At 41.1% G+C, this 20,711-nt stretch overlaps 3 protein-coding genes and 1 pseudogene across 3 annotated transcripts; 3 read left to right on the forward strand and 1 right to left on the reverse strand.

Moving 5' to 3' along the window:
• LOC139414395 (translocator protein-like) lies at positions 1–1,735 on the forward strand (annotated as a pseudogene).
• Positions 1,736–4,055: 2,320 nt separating this feature from the next.
• On the reverse strand, positions 4,056–11,964 carry LOC139413680 (ubiquinol-cytochrome-c reductase complex assembly factor 2-like). Its single transcript, XM_071161340.1, has 4 exons — positions 11,619–11,964; positions 11,019–11,093; positions 7,655–7,724; positions 4,056–4,305 (listed from the first exon to the last, which is right to left on the reverse strand). Exons 1-4 carry the CDS (start codon positions 11,754–11,756, stop codon positions 4,196–4,198), a joined length of 393 nt encoding a protein of 130 aa, XP_071017441.1. The 5' UTR covers positions 11,757–11,964; the 3' UTR covers positions 4,056–4,195.
• Positions 11,908–13,214, forward strand: LOC139413681 (mitochondrial import receptor subunit TOM6 homolog). Its single transcript, XM_071161341.1, has 3 exons — positions 11,908–12,198; positions 12,570–12,694; positions 12,857–13,214. Exons 1-2 carry the CDS (start codon positions 12,095–12,097, stop codon positions 12,664–12,666), a joined length of 201 nt encoding a protein of 66 aa, XP_071017442.1. The 5' UTR covers positions 11,908–12,094; the 3' UTR covers positions 12,667–12,694; positions 12,857–13,214.
• Positions 13,215–17,742: 4,528 nt separating this feature from the next.
• On the forward strand, positions 17,743–20,289 carry c7h1orf74 (chromosome 7 C1orf74 homolog). The gene is made up of 2 exons (XM_071162310.1): positions 17,743–17,795; positions 18,104–20,289. Exon 2 carries the CDS (start codon positions 18,113–18,115, stop codon positions 18,917–18,919), a length of 807 nt encoding a protein of 268 aa, XP_071018411.1. The 5' UTR covers positions 17,743–17,795; positions 18,104–18,112; the 3' UTR covers positions 18,920–20,289.
• The last annotated feature ends 422 nt before the right edge of the window (positions 20,290–20,711 follow it).

Here is a 20,711-nt window from a genome sequence, read left to right on the forward strand (position 1 = left end):
ATGTCGTAGCTGCCAATGCTTTGCCTGACTGCCCTGCCTCATCTAGGAGGGCTCTATTGAGGTTACATCACAGGCAAGCAGGTGAAGACTTGGTACCCCACTCTCAACAAGCCGCCATGGCGTCCACCCAATTCTGCGTTGCCTATAGTGTGGACTACCCTCTACACAGGCATGGAGTGAGTGTCAGACAACATACTCTGCTAGGTTGAAAACAATCACCTAAGCCCCTTCTGTGTTATCACATTGTAATTACTGTAAGTCAACCAATATGGTTCTGTAAATCTACACCGATCTATACTGAACAAAAAATATAAACGCAACAATTTCAACAACTTTACTGAGTTACAGTTCAAATCAGGAAATCTGTCAATTGAAATAAATTCATTAGGCTCTAATCTATGGATTTCACATGATTGGGCAGGGGCACACCCACTGGGGAGCCAGGCCCAACCAATCAGAATGAGTTTTTTCCCACATTTTTTTTTATTACAGACAGAAATACTCCTGAGTTTCATCAGCTGTCCGGGTGCCTGGTCTCAGACGATCCCGCAGGTAAAGAAGCCGGATGTGGAGGTCCTAGGCTGGAGTGGTAACATCTGGTCTGCGGTTGTGACGCTGGTTGGACTTATTGCCAAATTCTCTAAAATGATATGGTAGAGAAATTAACATTCAATTCTCTGGCAACAGCTCTGGTGGACATTCCTGCAGTCTGCATGCCAATTGCACACTCCCTCAAAACTTGAGACATCTGTGGCATTGTGTTTTAACAAAACTGCACATTTTAGAGTGGCCTTTTATTGTCCCCAGTACAAGTTGCACCTGTGTAATGATCATGCTGTTTAATCAGCTTCTTGATATGCCAGACTTCTCAGGTGGATGGATTATATTGACAAAGGAGAAATGCTCACTAATAGGGATGTAAACATATTTGTGCACAAAATGAGAAACAAGATTTTTGTGCATATGGAACATTTCTGGATTCTTTAATTTCAGCTCATGAAACATGGGACCAATACTTTACTTGTTGTGTTTATTTTTGTTCAGTATAGATTCTAGAAAATATATTTTGTTTCCCAACTGAATCTGTTGGAAATCTGCTCCACGCACTTCATTCAGAAAAACATCTTCCCACTTGTTTTATTAAACGGATCATGAAATATGGAACTGACTTGCATCTTATTGTTGATGATCACCCTGATAGGTATGGCTCCTACCTGGTGTGGAAGGAGTGTGGGGGGTTCACTGAGGATGCTGTGGAACCTTTGGGACTGCAGCTGGCTCTCAACTGGGCCTGGACTGGGCCTGGACTCCCATCTTCTTTGGTGCACACAAGTTGAAAATGGTGATAAGATAATGCAAAGGTTGTGGGCTCATGGCTTCAGGTTTTGGGGTAATGGGGAGTTGATGAATAAAAACAAAAAAAGAGCAGTACACTCAATGATATAATTTTTCCAATAGGTGATCCATAGACACAGTACATTATAAAAACCACCTCCATTCTGCTACAGTGAGTGTGACATGACATATGAGCCATTTTGTGTTGTCTCTCCCCCAGGCCCTCATCAAGATAGTGATGCTGACTGGTGCTGTTGGAGCCACCATGGCACCCTGGTATCCGGTCAATCGCACTACCAGCCTGCTCCTGACACCCTACCAGGCATGGCTGTGCTTGGCCACCTCCCTCAACTACTGCATCTGGAGAGAGAACCCGGATGAGGATGGAAAGGAGGAGTAGGCAACACTGTGCCGTACTTGGTTTCTCCCAGGTTCTGAAAGATCTTTATTCCTGTTGAAATAACTATGTCAGTTGATATTGGCACCAAAATGTGGTCTTACTGGTTTGCATTTATATTAAAAGATTTTTTGCACTAAACCACATTTTCAAAAAATGGCTATACTATGTGTTGTGCCTACAATTGTATGAGGCAACAATGCTCAACATCAGTAATATGATCTTAATTCATTACATTGCAGAATGTTATTGATAATAAAACAATTGTTTAGAAATTGCCATATTACCCCAGAAACATCTACCATCATTCCTATATGGTTATCAAAAACTCTTATATTGCATAGCCTTTGTATTGACAGCTCCAAGGTCTAAACAATTAAGCCATTCGTATGCTACTGCGTTGTTTTTTTACATAAATGTTTATCCCATAAACTAATCTCCATTGAAGAAATTGGTGCTTAGTTTTTGCAAGATTTCAGAAACCCCATCTTTACTCTTAAATGTATCCAATATTTCTGTCGAAGCTTACCATGGCTTTGCAGAGAACTGATTTATTGTGCCAACTCTTATTACAAGGAAAGTACATGCCAGCAAAGCCTTAAGTACATCAGATTTGAATTAGAATTGCCTGTTGTTAAAAATATATTTTTTACTTGTCCTGAAGATGGATTCTTGAATTTATGAGATGTCCACTACACTGCAAACACTGATTTCTATGATTGAACTTATGCTCTCTTTGCACTGGTTTGTTTACTTTGCTTTCCTAGACGTTAATCTACCCAATGCTAGGGCATTTGAGCAACGTCTGTTATATGGAAAATTGCCTGCTCCATGTAAAAGGCTGTGTTTGAATAGCATTTAAAAGCCCAGAGCAGTCAGTGACTTTCCTGTGTCTATTTATACATATTCTCAGAGGTTGGAATAATACTGTGGATTTGTTCAAATGAGGCCAATAAGAAAAGAGTTCCAAACCGCTCTGCCAAGAACAGTTTTCCTTTTCCCCCCTCAGACCACTCGGAGAGCAAAAGCATCCTGCTTGAGAAATTGTTCTTTCACCATTTTAATTGAAAACTATCACAGTAAGGTATCTTACTGTAACCCAGAAATGATTTGATATTGAAATAAAAACTGTTGCATTTAACCTTTTAAAGGAGCAAACTAAAAAGATTTGGCATGGGTCCTGAGATCCTCAAAAGGTTCTAGAGCTGCAACATCGAGAGCATCCTGACTGGTTGCATCACTGCCTGGTACGGCAATTGCTCGGCCACTGACCGCAAGACATGACAGAGGGTAGTGCGTATGGACCAGTATATCACTGGGGCTAAGCTGCCTGCCATCCAGGACCTCTACACCAGGTGGTGTCAGAGGAAGGCCCTAAAAATTGTCAAAGACCCCAGCCACCCCAGTCATAGACTGTTCTCTCTACTACCGCATGGCAAGCGGTACCGGAGTGCGAAGTCTAGGACAAAAAGGCTTCAACAGTTTTTACCCCCAAGCCATAAGACTCTTGAACAGGTAATCAAATGGCTACCCGGACTATTGGCATTGTGTGCCCCCACCCCTCTTTTTACGCTGCTGCTACTCTCTTTTCATCATATATGCATAGTCACTAACTATACATTCATGTACATACTACCTCAATTGGGCCGACCAACTAGTGCTCCCGCACATTGGCTAACCGGGCTATCTGCATTGTGTCCCACCCACCACCCGCCAACCCTTTTTACGCTACTGCTACTCTCTGTTCATCATATATGCATAGTCACTTTAACCATATCTACATGTACATACTACCTCAAATCAGCCCGACTAACTGGTGTCTGTATGTAGCCTCGCTACTGTATATAGCCTGTCTTTTTACTATTGTTTTATTTCTTTACCCACCTAATGTTCACCTAATAGCTTTTTTGCACTATTGGTTAGAGCCTGTAAGTAAGCATTTCACTGTAAGATCTACACCTGTTGTATTCAGCGCACATGACAAACTGATTTGATCAGTTGCTACATCCATTTTTGGACTTATAAATTGATATTGAATCTTGAAGAATATAACTTTGAAATGCCTCATGAGCTTGGTTCAACTGTTGTACCCTATCAGAACCTAAAATATGAGCTTGTCTTACTCAATTTTTGTAAACAAACACTATACAGCCTCAAAACAAGGTTAACTATATGTTTGATATCATGAATGGTCAGTCCTTGCATCCATAGTTCCGTCTATGAATTTGAGAATAGTTACAGTTCTCCAGCCCCATCCCTCAGCTTTTTACTGGAACAGGGGAGTCCGCTTTATTTTTTCTACTGCTGATTGCCACTTTAAAAACATTTCAGTCAGACTTTCTGTGCTCAGTCATTTATTCTGTATGTTACAATGGCCCTGCTAAAATTACAAGATAAAACATTATTCTTATTTATTTGGTTATTTCTAAAGTGGCTGAAGGGGAAAGAAAACATACAGAAGTGCTACTTGTTCTCAGGAGCCTTCTCAGGGGTGACATCTTGTTTGGTGGAGAATCGCTCCGTGAGAGTTTTCCACAAGCCCTTCTTCTTCTCATCCATCTGCTGCATGTTACCTGAGGTGGAAGAGATGAGGGGTTAGAGAGACATCAGAACCAACCATGCATATTCAGAACAACACCCTGTGGATTTCCTTTAGCCTGGGTGCCAGCCTCCTGCTGAAAGTGTGCAGGTGTCTAGACTGCAAAAGGGCCTCCAGGCTAGAGTGCCAGTCTGTTTCTCCTCTTGTAGAAAAAAGCTTCTCTGAACATGTTGGTATCCTCAAAGTCCACTAGATGGTGGTATGAGTCAGATTAACACTTCAGGTGTCTAAGACTGACAGAAGCAGACATGAAACATTAATACACTATATACACCCAAAGTATGTGGACACCCCTTCAAATTAGTGGATTCAGCTATTTGAGCCACATCCGTTGCTGACAGGTGTTTAAAATTGAGCACACAGCCATACAATCTCCAAAGACAAACATTGGCAGTAGAATGGCCTTACTGAAGAGCTTAGTGACATTCAACGTGGCACCGTCATAGGATGCCACCTTTCAAACAAGTCAGTATGTAAAATTCTAGACAACTCTGTGCTTCCAACTTTGTGTTGTTTCAGCATGATAATGCCCCCATGCACAAAGCGAGGTTCATAAAGAAATGGTTTATCAAATAAAATGTTATATGTCACATACACATGGTTAGCAGATGTTAATGCAAGCGTAGCAACATGCTTGTGCTTCTAGTTCCGACAGTGCAGTAATATTTAACAAGTAATCTAACAATTCCTCAACAGGTACCTAATACACACAAATCTAAAGGGGTGAATGAGAGCATGTACATATAAGTATACGGATGAGCGATGGCCAAGCGGCATAGGCAAGGTGCAGTAGATTGTATAATATACAGTATATACTCTCCACCCTCTGGAGAGCCTTGTTGTTGTGCAGTGTGACGGCAGTACCAGGCTGTGATACAGCCCAAAAGGATGCTCTCGATTGTGCATCTGAAAAAGTTTGTCGGGGTTTTGGGTGACAAGCCAAATTTCTTCAGCCTCCTGAGGTTGATCAACACACTGTGTGGGTGGACCATTTCAGTTTGTCTGTGATGTGTATGCCCTGGAACTTAAAACCTTCCACCTTCTCCACTGCTGTCCCTTCGAGATCAGTGTGGAAGAATTTAACTGGCCTGACCTCAACCCTTATCGAACACCTTTGGGATGAATTGGAACACCGACTGCGAGCCAGTCCTAATCGCCCAACCTCAGCGCCCGACCTCACTAATGCTTTTCTGGCTGAACCGAAGCAATTCCCTGCAGCGATGTTCCAACATCTAGTGGAAAGCCTTCCCAGAAAAGTGGAGGCTGTTATAGCAGCAAAGGGGGACCAACTCCATATTAATGCCCATGATTTCTGAATGAGATGTTCGACAACCATGTGTCCACATACTTTGTCATGTAGTAGAAGATCTGGTATTATTGAAGAGAAATAGGGAAGTATGTATGTCCTGAAAATGTAATAGCATTTTGATTTGAGTTGGTTAATTTATTGCCACAAAACTAGACCAATTATGTTATATTCATTTAGCTCAGGGATGGGCAGTGACGGGGGCCTCAAAATCTGAACTCATCATGATAGGCCGCAGTGGCTTGCGGGTCTAATTATCCATACCCACACATGCAGTCACAGCTGGCCCTAGCATCACTTTAGCGGCCCCCCTCTTCACAGTGGGGGTATTATTTTTTTTTTATAGTTAATTTCCTGCAATTCTACTACTTTTGCCATAGGGTGGAGAATTTGTCTGCAGTTTTGAATATGATATCTGAGTTAGAGTGACTAACAAAATCAACGCCCTGGTCGGTAATTTGATCATGACTAATACAACTTTAGATTGCTGGCTAGACTAACTTACCAATCTTAAAAATGTTAGCTAATTGAGTGAGTCAGAAACCACGATTCCATCCACAGTTTTTATGCAAGTAAAGTCATACAATATAAAGTCAAATAATGACAGAAGGGATGGAAACAGGAATCGATCAGATAGATCATTTGTTCATTCAACATGGCAGGATCTTTTTGTGTAGGTCAAATTAATTATGTGAGAAATGGCGGTGGAAACGGCTTCATGCGCAAATATTTATATACAGTGGCTTGCGAAAGTATTCACCCTCTTTGCATTTTTCTTATTTAGTTGCCTTACAACCTGGAATTAAAATTGATTTTTGGGGGGATTGTATCATTTGATTTACACAACATGCCTACCACTTTGAAGATACAATTTGTATTTATTTATTGTGAAACAAGAAATAAGACAAAAAAAATTGAAAACTTGAGCATGCATAAATATTCACTTCCCCAAAGTCAATATTTTGTAGAGCCACCTTTTGTAGCAATTACAGCTGCAAGTTTCTTGGGGTATGTCTCCATAAGCTTGGCACATCTCGCCACTGGGATTTTTTGCCCATTCTTCAAGGCAAAACTGCTCCAGCTCCTTCTAGTCGGATGGGTTCTGCTGGCGTACAGCAATTTTTAAGCAATACTACAGATTCTCAATTGGATTAATGTATGGGCTTTGACTAGGCCATTCCAAGACATTTAATTGTTTCCCCTTATACCACTCGAGTGCTGCTTTAGCAGTATGCTTAGGGTCATTGTCCTGCTGGAAGGTGAACCTCCGTCCCAGTCTCAAATCTCTGGAAGACTGTTTCCCCTCAAGAATTTCCCTGTATTTAGCGCCATCCATCATTCCTTCAATTCTGACCAGTTTCCCAGTCCCTGCCGAAGAAACACATCCCTACAGCATGATACTGCCACCACCATGCTTCACTGTGGGGATGGTGTTCTCAGGGTGATGAGAGGTGTTGGGTTTGCGCCAAACATAGCGTTTTCCTTGATGGCCAAAAAGCTCAATTTCAGTCTCATCTGACCAGAGTAGCTTCTTCCATATGTTTGGGGAGTCTCCCACAATATATATATTCTTGCTCATTCATAATAACCTCATTATGTAGACTACCCTACAGGCACTGTATCTGCAAGCTGATGACTAGAGCACATGTGCTGTGACCAGAGTAGGCACATTTGCTACTACAGAACTTTAGATTTTTGTTCAGTACATGAAAACTTAAGCGAAAAAGTAGTTTGTGTGCATAACATCATCAGGGACTGATTTGGACGTGCAAGAGGTTGGTTTGGTGGAAAGACCACTGGTGGGAAAATGCAAATATTCTAAAATCTGAATAAAGAAAATATGTGCATGAAAATCTGTCGCCAATTGGATGGAATCCTAGCAAGTGACTGACATGAGAGAAACTGCTTGTGAATTGATCTGTGGGCCTACAAAAGCGCAGGCCACCAGTTGCCCATCCCTAATGTATCTGTATGCATAAATAATGAATGTGATGTACTTGGGACTATGTGGCCATACCTGTTGCTAATAGCATTCTACATTCTTCCACTGTGACACCTGTAAAACTGGTATCTCTTGTGCGGGGGAACTGTGAACAGATATTACAGGAGTTAGAGGCAACGATAACCCTCATTGACACACAACTTCATCAATTGGCTTTCTCCCAGATCTTTCATAGCTGCTGCAACAAGCAAATGCACGTGTAATGAACAGACATCGCTCTGTGTATGGTCATTGCTGTGGACTATAGCTCTTGAAAACCCTTCTCCATATGTAGGGTTTTCAGCCATTACATTCCCCCACATTTGGCTCTGTTAAACTACAATTCCGACGTTCTGTTTAACGTTTAGAAATAATAATCATTGCTTTCTAAATGGTTTTCGAAAAGTGCTGATATGCCTCTTATCGTACATGTCAGCGAGAAAGAATCTTTCAAATAAAATAAAAATATATTTACTCTAGCTGTTTTGCAAAGATCCATACACGTTGTGCCTCCAGTTGATGAACTTCCTCTCCAGTTAGCTTACACATAGGTGTTCGGAGCACACTAGATAGGCTGCCACTTGTGCTAATTAGCTATGTCTTTACTCTGTCTATATGAAAGATATGTTCCCATAGTAGGGTGCTGCAGCACCCCCTGAAAAATCTGAATTAAAATAATATATTTATAAAATTAAAAAAGTACTGCACTGGGCCTTTACTAGTATTAGCAGACCGATATAAACGTCTGTAGCACAGGCCAAAAAATGTTTTCCGCATCTCCACTTTGGCCGAAAAGGTAGTTGTATATCTTGCAGGATTCAATAGTTGGAATTGTAAGTGTTGTTGTGTTGTAAGTGTTGTTGCCCTGACCCTTTCTCTGCGATTCTGGATACCATTAGAATGACAAAGAACAAACCCCTGTCCTCAAACATTTATATCAAAAGGTGTTATGGGCAAAGACACAAATCACCCCATCAAATTAAATATTTGTCTTGATCAAAAACAAGTAAAACAACCACTTTCTATGCAGTAATTTATCATCCTTACAAACCACAATGTAAATGTACATGACTGTATTGTACATAGGTTGGTCATCTAGGTTTGTACCTATAGACTTGCCATCACCATGAAGAAAAACAATGCACAATACAGTAATTCAGTACATTGAGATGTCAAGTGGTCTGTGATGTGGCTCAGTTGGTAGAGCATGGCGCTTACAATGCTAGGATTGTGGGTTCGATTCCCAGAATGAAAACGTATGAAAATATATGCACTCACTACTAGAGGTTGACCGATTAATCGAAATGGCCGATTAATTAGGGCCGATTTCAAGTTTTCATAACAATCGGAAATCGGTATTTTTGGACACTGATTTGGCCAATTTATTATTTTTTTTTACACCTTTATTTAACTAGGCAAGTCAGTGGGTTAACTGCCTTGTTCAGGGGCAGAACGACAGATTTTAACCTTGTCAGCTCGGGGATTCAATCTTACAACTTTACAGTTAACTAGTCCAACACTCTAACCACCTGCCTCTCATTGCACTCCACAAGGAGCCTGCCTGTTACGCGAATGCAGTAAGAAGCCAAGGTAAGTTGCTAGCTAGCATTAAACTTATCGTATAAAAAACAATCAATCATAATCACTAGCTAACTACAAAAGGTTGATGATATTACTAGATTATCTAGCATGTCCTGCGTTGCATATAATCGATGCGGTGCGCATTCACAAAAAAGGACTGTCGTTGCTCCAACGTGTACCTAACCATAAACATCAATGCCTTTCTTAAAATCAATACACAGAAGTATATATTTAAACCTGCATATTTAGCTAAAAGAAATCCAGGTTAGCAGGCAATATTAACCAGGTGAAATTGTGTCACTTCTCTTGTGTTCATTGCACGCAGAGTCAGGGTATATGCAACAGTTTGGGCCGCCTGGCTCGTTGCGAACTAATTTGCCAGAATTTTACGCAATTATGACATAACATTGAAGGTGGTACAATGTAACAGCAATATTGAGACTTAGTGATGCCACCCATTAGATAAAATACCGAACGGTTCCGTATTTCACTGAAATAATAAACGTTTTGTTTTCTAAATGATAGTTTCCGGATTCAACCATATTAATGACCAAAGGCTCGTATTTCTGTGCGTTATGTTATAATTAAGTCTATGATTTGATATTTGATAGAGCAATCTGAGTGAGCGATGGTAGGCAGTAGCAGGCTCGTAAGCATTCATTCAAACAGCACTTTTGTGCGTTTTGCCAGCAGCTCTTCGCAATGCTTCAAGCATTGAGCTGTTTATGACTTCAAACCTATCAACTCCTGAGATTAGGCTGGTGTAACCGATGTGAAATGGCTAGCTAGTTAGCGGGGTGCGCGCTAATAGCGTTTCAAACGTCACACGCCTGAGACTTGGAGTAGTTGTTCCCCTTGCACTGCAAGGGCCGTGGATTTTGTGGAGCGATGGGTAACGATGCTTCGAGGGTGGCTGTTGTCGATGTGTTGCTGGATCGAGCCCAGGTAGGGACGAGGAGAGGGACGGAAGCTATACTGTTACACTGGAAATACTAAAGTGCCTATAAGAACATCCAATAGTCAAAGGTATATGAAATACAAATGGTATAGAGAGAAATAGTCCTATAAATACTATATTAACTACAACCTGCGAATATTACCTTGGAATTTTGAAGTCTCATGTTAAAAGGAACCACCAGCTTTCATATGTTCTGAGCAAGGAACTTAAACATTAGCTTTTTTACATGGCACATATTGCACTTTTACTTTCTTCTCCAACACTTTGTTTTTGCATTATTTAAACCAAATTTAACATGTTTCATTATTTATTTGAGGCTAAATTGATTTTTATTGATGTATCATATTAAGTTAAAATATTCAGTATTGTTGTAATTGTCATTATTACAAATAAATAAAATAAAACATTTAATTTTTAATTTTTATTTAAAAATTGGCCGATTAATCGTTATCGTTTTTTTTGGTCCTCCAATAATCGGTATCGGTGTTGAAAAATCATAATCGGCCGACCTCTACTCACTACTGTAAATTGCTCCGGAAAAGAGTGTCTACTAAAATGGAAGAAATTAATAGACCATTTCAGTTCACATATAAATAACTTGCATTTGCTAAATATTTCAAGAAACTGGAAAACATATGAAGCAAGTACTTTTATATTCCACAAATACTTTGAGATTAACGGTTTTGTAAAGAATTATCAGACTGAAGTTACACATTCTGATAAACACTCAAATACATTTAGTTAAAAATAAATTGCACTGGGCCTTTACTAGTCCTGTATTAGCGGACCGATATAGACTTCTTCAGCTCGAGCAAATGTTTATTTTCATTTTTGGGGGATGCAGTATAAGTGAATACTTACTCTTTCTCGGTATACATTAGTGTTGATTCGGGCCAAGCTTTCATATATTTGATCACACTTCTCTGGATCAGAGAGCTGTCAAGAAAAATCAGATCAGTTCATAGGGGGTTCATACAATATAATCTAGAAACTATCCACATACAGATACTGTTATATGGGATTGTTTTTAAGATTTAGAGGCTTAATCTGTAAAATGTCCTGCAATTTCAAAATAAGTGTTTTTGCAAAGGAGTAATGCATTGTTTCAAAATACGTCTAAACCCATCATGTTGATCAGAGGTTAGGCTGCATTTCATCCTCAATCTCATTCGTCAATTTACCAAACAGTAGCGGGGGTTATGGTTTTCAAATTAATTTTCTGTTTTTGTAAGTGAACCACCCCCCTGTGGTGCTGCCCTAACTGCATGATTGTCGTGTCTCACCACAACTCAATTACATCTCTTGACTATAGCTCTATACTTTGATTTACATTGCTAAACATGTTGGTTTTAAAATGCAACTGCAAGGTCGATATGGACGGGTGCCCAATCATCCTAGCTAAATATAACTAGCCACATTGGTTGACGTTCTCGTGCGACATTGTAAATGGATTAGCTCTACCTGTGTGTTTTCACCTTCACGAAAGGCATGGGTTACTCTCTGCCGTAGAAACGTTCCTAAATCACGGCCTTTCTTTGATTCGTCCCGTGGCCATTCTTCGCAGAGTTTCAAGAACCGACGGTACCGTGCTACAGACATGTTCTGTTATGCAACGCTAAAAACAACACGAATAGATCAAGATATAAATGAGCAACCTGAGTATGGTCACTATAGGAGACCGTAGTTTTTTTAGGCCTGTTGTTGCTATCTCACATCCTTGGGGCGTTCTTAACCCCAACCCTAAACATAATTTATCCTTCCCTAACCTTTGCCCTTAACCATTTGAAATGTCGATTTCAAAGGGATAGGGACGTCCCAACGATCCCGGATAGCATGGACTCTGGTGTATTTCGGTGATGGTGTTACATGTCAATTCTTCCCCAAATTGGAAAACTATAATTTAGCATCAAGGCAAGCGCTCACATTAAACATTTAAGATGAGCGCAGCTGGGAAAAAGGCTATCGCGGCACCGGGTTATGGTGTCGTGGAATGGATCAGTACCGCATGTCGATTTGCTACAGATAGAAATGATTTCAGAAGGTATGGGCCAGATGGCTAAATATTCCTATTTCAAATGCAACGTGTTTCACGTATCATGTTAGCTAGCTAGCCAACTAGCTAGCTTCTTTGCCAAACATGCGCATGCTTTGCCCTTGGATATACCGGTATCAACAGCCCTGAGCGAATTGCTCAGCAGTCTGTTGCTAGCATAACATTATCTGGAAATTAGGAGGGTTTTGTGATTAAAAACACCCCCCCCCCCCCCCACACACACACACACACACACAACTGAACTGTCATTGAGTCAACTTGTAACTCAATTAATGAATATCTCCAGTGGATTATTCAATAACGATCCAATAATTGTACATAATGATATTAATTCGTTGCTAATCGATCTGTTTCTGTAGGAACCTTCTGGTCAACTTGGGACTCTTTGCAGCTGGAGTTTGGGTTGCCAGGAATCTCTCAGATTTTGACCTGATGTCCCCTCAACCAATCATCTAGTGCAATAACAGGATGGATATCGTGAGAGGTACAGGGCAGGCCATTAACCTCACATCAGAATTCATGTTTGATAACTATTGGTATTACTGTGTAAATTACTTGTATTCTTTCTGTCAAATGTTTAATATTGGTTGTTGCCAGTTGAATGTGGAATTAACAGAATAATCCATTTCTCATATTTTATTTTCAGGTGTCTCGGACCAAAATGTCAGTCATAAGGGACAAGATCTTGGGCTTGTTTGACATTGCAGGTGACTGCCGACTGACTGATCTGCAAAGGACTTTGCATCATAAATAACATCTTGTTATTTTATTTGTAGGTCAGTCAGGTCAATTTACCTATTATTCATTAGGGTTTTGATCCTCTCGAACGTGGCCATTTACTTTATATTTACTGTGTTGGCACAAAATCATTGTTTGTTGGTGATAGTCTGGAAACTGGTGTGCCTCCCTGCTTAATACATTATTACAACTGTATGACATTGCTTTCAGTATCTCAACATTTTATGTAATTGTTAACTTAATGCAATAAATAACCATGTAAATAAGTGCTTTGACATTATTTGTATCTTTAAAAATGCTAGAGGGAACTTAAACTGAACTAGGTATGAATTAAATCAATCATATTGAAATTCTAAAAGAAAGAAACACACCCACTCAACCACAGTCAAGCAAAGGGTGTGTGCCATGCTCCAGCTGCTGGTATCAACCAATGATGTATATAAACCCTGGATTGCTGATGCTATGTATTGGCCAATGAGAGCCTTCGAAGCCACCGGTTGGTCATATGGCACTCCCAGAAGGAGCAGCCCTCCAAAGGAATTAATGGAATTCTACAGTATTTCAATAAGATATGTAATGGACAAAATTACATGATAATGACATATTTTACATGCTTGTACACTTACACTACTGTTTAAAAGTTTGGGGTCATGTAGAAATGTCCTTGTTTTTGAAAGAAAAACATGTCCATTAAAATAACATTGATCAGAAATACAGTGTAGACATTAATGTTGAAAATGACTATTGTAGCTGGAAACGGCAGATTTTTTTAAATGGAATATCTACAGAGGCCCATTATCAGCAACCATCACTCCTGTGTTAGCTAATCCAAGTTTGCAAATAAACCTAGTTGACTATCTGGAGCATCAGCATTTGTGGGTTTGTTTACAGGCTCAAAATGGCCAGAAACAAAAAAACTTTCTTCTGAAACTCGTCAGTCTATTCTTGTTCTGAGAAATGAAGGCTATTTCATGCGAGAAATTGCCAAGAAACTGAAGATCTCGTACAACGCTGTGTACTACTCCCTTCACAAAACAGCGCAAACTGGCCCTAACCAGAATATAAAGAGTGGGAGGCCCCTGTGCACAACTGAGCAATAGGACAAGTACATTAGAGTGTCTTGTTTGAGAAACAGACGCCTCACAAGTCCTCAACTGGCAGATTCATTAAATAGTACCCGTAAAACACCAGTCTCAACGTCAACAGTGAAGAGGTAACTCTGGGATGCTGGCCTTCTAGACAGAGTTCCTCTGTCCAGTGGTCTTCTTTTGCCCATCTTAATCTTTTCTTTTTATTGGCCAGTCTGAGATATGGCTATATCTTTGCAACTGCTTAGAAGGCTAGCATCCCAGAGTCTCCTCGTCACTGTTGAAGGGAGTGGTACACAGCGTTGTACGAGATCTTCAGTTTCTTGGCAATTTCTCGCATGGAATAACCTTAATTTCTCAGAACAAGAATAGACTGACTATTTCAGAAGACAGTCCTTTGTTTCTGGCCATTTTTGAGCCTGTAATCGAACCCATAAATGCTGATGCTACAGATACTCAATTAGTCTAAAGAAGGCCAGTTCTATTGCTTAATCAGAACAACAGTTTTCACCTCTGCTAACATAATTGCTAAGGGTTTTCTAATGATCAATTAGCCTTTTAAAATGATAAACTAGGGTTAGCTAACGCAACGTGCCATTGGAACACAGGATGGAGCAGGAAAAGAAGGCTGACGTTTTACGTGTCCCCAAACGATTGTGTTTTTTTGTTTGTTTATTTGCGTTGTTTGTAACTTATTTTGTAACTTATTTTGTACATAATGTTGCCGCTACCGTCTCTTATGACCGAAAATAACTTCTGGACATCAGGACTGTGATTACTCACCACGGACTGGCAGAATCCTTTTTTTAATTTAACGAGCCTGACGCGAATGATATACTGCTTTCTCGGGAACAGGCCGAGATCCCCGTGATTTGCGTGCAGAGGAGGCAGAGAAAAAGGGTCCAGAGGGCAAATAAACCACTTATTTACATTCTGCTAGCAAACGTGCAATCTTTAGAGAATAAAATAGATAACATAAGCGGAAGATTAAACTACCAACGGGACATTCAAAACTGTAATATCTTATGCTTCACTGAGTCGTGGCTGAACGACGACACTATCAATATACAGTTGGCTGGTTATACGCTGTAAATGCAAGATAGAACAGCGGCGTCTGGTAAGACAAGGGGGGGCGGACTATGTATTTTTGTAAATAACAGCTGGTGCACGATATCTACGGAAGTCCCGAGCTATTGCTCACCTGAGGCAAAGTATCTCATGATAAGCTGTAGACCACACTATCTACCTAGAGAGTTTTCATCTGTATTTTTTTTGTAGCTGTTTACATACCACCACAGACGGGCTGGCACTAAGACAGCATTGAATGAGCAGTTTTCCGCCATAAGCAAACAAGAAAACGCTCACCCAGAGGCGGCGCTCCTAGTAGCCGGGGACTTTTACGCAGGGAAACTTAAATCCATTTCACCAAATTTCTATCAGCATGTTAAATGTGCAACCAGAGGGAAAAAAACTCTGGACCACCTTCACTCCACACACAGAGACACATACAAAGCACTCCCTTGACCTCCATTTGCCAAATCTGACCATAATTCTATCCCTCTGATTCCTGCTTAAAAGCAAAAATTAAAGCAGGAAGCACCCGTGACTAGATCAATAAAAAAGCTACAGGACTGTTTTGTTAGCACAGACTGGAATATGTTCCGGGATTTCTTCGATGGCATTGAGGAGTACACCACATCAGTCATTGGCTTCATTAAGTGTATCGATGACGTCGTCCCCACAGTGACAGTATGTAAACTCAGCAAAAAAAGAAACTTCCCTTTATCAGGACCCTGTCTTTCAAAGATAATTCATAAAAATCTAAATAACTTCACAAATCTTCATTGTAAAAGGTTTAAACTCTGTTTCCCATGCTTGTTCAATGAACCACAAACAATTAATGAACGGTCGTTAAGACACTAACAGTAGACAATTAAGGTCACAGTTATGAAAATTTAGAACACTAAAGAGGCCTTTCTACTGACTCTGAAAAACACCAAAAGACAGATACCCAGGGTCCCTTCTCATCTGCGTGAACGTGCCTTAGGCATGCTGCAAGGAGGCATGAGGACTGCAGATGTGGCCAAGGCAATAAATTGCAATGTCCGTACAGTGAGACGCCTAAGGCAATTCTACAGGGAGACAGGACGGACAGCTGATCATCCTCACAGTGGCAGACCACGTGTAACAACACATGCACAGGATCAGTACATCCAAACATCACACCTACGGGACAGGTACAGGATGTCAACAACAACTGCCTGAGTTACACCAGGAACACACAATCCCTCCATCAGTGCTCAGATGGTCCGCAATAGGCTGAGAGAGGCTGGACTGAGGGCTTGTAGGCCTGTTGTAAGGCAGGTCCTCACCAGACATCACTGGCAACAACATCGCCTATGGGCACAAACCCACCGTCGCTTAACCAGACAGGACTGGAAAAAAGTGCTCTTCACTGACGAGTCGCGATTTCGTCTCACCAGGGGTGGTGGGTAGGATTCTCGGTTATCGTCGAAAGAATGAGCGTTACACCAAGGCCTGTACTATGGAGTGGGATCGATTTGGAGGTGGAGGGTCCATCATGGTCTGGGGCGGTGTGTCACAGCATCATCGGACTGAGCTTGTTGTCATTGCAGGCAATCTCAACGCTGTGCGTTACAGGGAAGGCATACTCCTCCCTCATGTGGTACCCTTCCTGCAGGCTCATCCTGACATGACCCTCCAGCATGACAATGCCACCAGCCATACTGCTCGTTCTGTGCGTGATTTCCTGCAAGACAGGAATGTCAGTGTTCTGCCATGGCCAGCGAAGAGCCTGGATCTCAATCCCATTACAACTCGTTGTTTGTCTGAATTTGCGGGTTTTACGCATCAGCCAAGCTTCTGGGAGAGTGCGATGGTTCTCTTTTGGCTAGTGGGGAGGCAACCATGAACAGCCATCCATGATGCTGTGGTGATTGACATTTAACCGTACCTGTTGCGGGTCCACGGCTTAGCTGGCTCTTAGGCGCGCGATGGTGTCCTTGGAGCGGGTGTAGGCCATGATGTCCTTGTACTTCCACGATGCTAGCCCAGCCAGGGGCAGACCTAACCTGAAGGCAAAATCTCTCCGCGTCTTGAACACTGGTGGGGGGTTCCAGGGTTCTGAGAATGGGGGTGGCAAAATACTGTTCAAAGTAGCTGGCTTTCCTGTCTTGTGGATGATGGTGACCAAGTTGGAGGGTCCCTGTGCCCTAATGATGTTAATAAGAGGATGGTCTTTGGCAAAGGTAGTAGTAAGGGGAGGCAATTTTTATCACATGCACCAGTCAGTAAAGGAAGAGGTGGGGAGTATGGGATGTAGGTTAGAGGAAGTTGTGTAGAGTAGACTATGGTTTAGGCACACAGGTTTGAATGTCACGTTGTGGATGATAGGTCTGTGTGATGAGTGTTTAGTGGAGGAAACAGTGGAGTGTGTGGATATTTTGTGAACAGTATGATGCAGATAGGGAGAGATTGTGTCAAAGGATTAGGGAGGCTGGTTGGTGTTTGGGTGGTGTAGTGGGGGAAGGGAAGTGGTGTCTAGGGCTCTATTTCACTTTCTTACTGGAACATGAATAATTCAAATAATTTAATGTCGGTAAGCCATGACTGGCTTTACACTCCAGTACAGTAGGTGGCGGGGTATGCACCTTAAAAGTTGGATGCGATCCGCCAACCCAATCCCGAAGAAGAAGAAGAAGAAGAAGAAGAAGAAGAAGAATAGTGCAACGACCAGAAGTAAGTAACGTTATGCTTTAAAGGTGCCGGTAGATCGATGAATAGATTAACTTTAGGATCAATGAGCTGTATACTACTAATGAATTTGTCAAAGTAAATTATATGTGGGAAGTAACTGGAAGGCATGAGCGTGGTTCCAAAAGCCATGCATTTCTAGGCTAACTATCATGCTAGCTGGCTACTGTAGTTCCTTTGGCATGCTTGTTTTAGGTGCAAAACTCGTACTAACGCACACGATTCTGATAGTTTTGGTCAGCATGGAGTTTCATTAATCAGCATGTAATTTTGCCACGTTCAAATTCCCCTAGGAGCAGTCCATGGCTTCTTCAGACGTCTTTGTTGCTGCTGCTCGCAAATGTCTACGAGTTGGAAAGAAACGCTTCTCTGCCACTGTGAGTCTGAACCTGGCTACTCAGGTCCTGGCTGTGGACTTGGGCCTGAAGCCCGCTCTGCTATATGACAGTAATACAGCATCTGCAGAGCAGGTCCAACAGTATTTAAACTCTCTGCAGGCTGCACAACTTGTGTCTAAATCTCTCCAGACAGTGGTCATCAGTGAGAATTCCTTGATTGTGAACCCATCCCTAACTATAGCAAACTTGGAGGCACTTCTCTTGAGGAGGACTGTGACTGTGGTGGATGTATGTCACTCATTGGAGCAGCCTGCCATCACTGAGCTACAGTGGGGAGCTATCAGAGACATGATTCATGCTTTACTTACTCATATTAGACAGTTTGGGCAACATTCTGCGATGAGAAATGTCCCTCACCGAATTGAAAAGAGACATTGTGAGGCATGGAATCTGTGTACTCTATTTGGGATTCTATTGGGCTACCCCTCCACATACTGGTTTGACCAGAGCAGGAGCTTTGAAAACTGCCTAGCTATGTCTCCGCTGGTGGTGACCAAGGCTGTGGCATCCTGGCAGGGTGGTGGTTCTGGAGTTGAGGGTCACAGGTGTTGCCTGTATTCCTTCAGCACCCCAGAGATGTTGCAGGCAGAGACTCTGTCAGTGATGGCTAGCTGGACTACACAGCTTCAGGAACGATTTCAGCAACAGACGATCTTCTCTGACCTCAGTGTAACAAGATCAACTGTCACCTTACCTTCTGTGGCTCTATGATTATAATGGCACTTTGTGGATGGATATTGTATGAAAAATGTGACGGTATTTGTATTTTGGATATTGTCTGTAAAACAATTGATAAGCAAACATTTGAAGCACTTGTTCATGTTTCCAAACTGATTTACATAATCAATTTGGAAACACAATTTATTTAAAATATAAATGCATTTGTGGGGGAAGTTTACACCAATGACTACATCAAGCTTGTGGCTACAAACTGGTTGGATGCGTTGCATTTTGTTTTGGTTGTGTTTCAGATTGTTTTGGTTGTGTTTCAGATTGTTTTGGTTGTGTTTCAGATTGTTTTGGTTGTGTTTCAGATTGTTTTGGTTGTGTTTCAGATTGTTTTGGTTGTGTTTCAGATTGTTTTGGTTGTGTTTCAGATTGTTTTGCCCAATAGGAACGGAATGGTGAATAATTAATATTGTTTCATTTTGGGGTCACTTATTGTAAATAATAAAATATGTTTCAGAACACTCCTACATGAATGTGTATGCTACCATGATTAGGAGTAATCATGAATAAATTGTAAATAATGAGTGAGAAATTAAGAGGCACAAAGATCATGATCTTTATTCCTGATTTTGGTGGTATTTAATTTTTTATTTAACTAGGCAAATCAGTTAAGAACAAATTCTTATTTATTTACACATTAGTGTTCAGAAACATTCTATTCTTTTTTACCATAAGTGACTGTACATTATTCGCCATTCACTTCCTTTTAAGCAAAACAATCTGACACACAACCAAAACAAATTGCATATGCATCCAACAAGTTTGTAGAGTCACAAGCTTGATGTAGTCATTGTGTACTAGGAATATGGGACCAAGTACTTATTACTTTTTCAAATGGGTGGACTAGATGCATAAAATGCTTTCATTTCTAAACGATAAAACACATTTATGAAAATACCCTCAAATTAAAAGCTCATATGAAACATTTGATCTCAAATCCAAAATGCTGGAGAAAAGAGCCAAAAACAGAGAGGAGTGTTTATACTAGTTAGCTAAAATGGTGTACAGGCTAAAGGCGTATGCTTCTCAGCCTAAACAGTTCGGTAGAGTTCGCGTCTAGATTGACATTTTGTGACGTTTTTTGTTTGTTTTGGACTTTGGTGAGTTTTTTTATTTGTGCTGTTTGGGGGCACAATTTTTTTTCTGGAAGCAAGCTGAAGTTCTGTGCTGATGTCTACGCCACTTCATCGGTGATTGGTCAACAGTAAGGATTCTTCACTCTTTGTTGTCATTCAAAATGATGCAACTCGTTTTCATGTACATTGAATAATACTGCACCTGACATGTAATTAGTTAGATGTAAAATTGTGTGACTAATCTCTTTGGCAAAAACGTAAAAATGAATGAAAGATTTCTTGACTTATAGGTTAATTCTGACTCTTGAAGAAGTGTATACTGGCTACGTCTCAATGTACAATGAGTACTTTTGCTGCTTTTATTTCTCTTTTTCAAGCCGTCTTAAGGAAGTGTGTGAGCGCACTCGTTCGGGTAGCCAAGTCTGGCTAGGCGCCAGCCGAACTGAAGTATGCTGACAACTTAAGTGGAAAGTAGAATAATAACCATTCATTTCTATGGATGATTGTTACTTCCATCAATATGGCGGGTGCTAACTTCAGAATAGCACCCTGTCAGCCATAAAGCATATCCCCCATTACTAGTAGGGTTTCCCATAGACGTCCATAGAAACAAGCTTCCATCTCTCCAGCCCAACGTCCTGAGGCTGATTGTATTGCTGCCTGGATGACCAAGAGGTAGAGCCCATTGAGTAGTTCAG

The sequence above is a fragment of the Oncorhynchus clarkii genome, chromosome 7 (assembly GCF_045791955.1).
Source record: "Oncorhynchus clarkii lewisi isolate Uvic-CL-2024 chromosome 7, UVic_Ocla_1.0, whole genome shotgun sequence".
Classification (NCBI taxonomy): domain Eukaryota; kingdom Metazoa; phylum Chordata; class Actinopteri; order Salmoniformes; family Salmonidae; genus Oncorhynchus; species Oncorhynchus clarkii.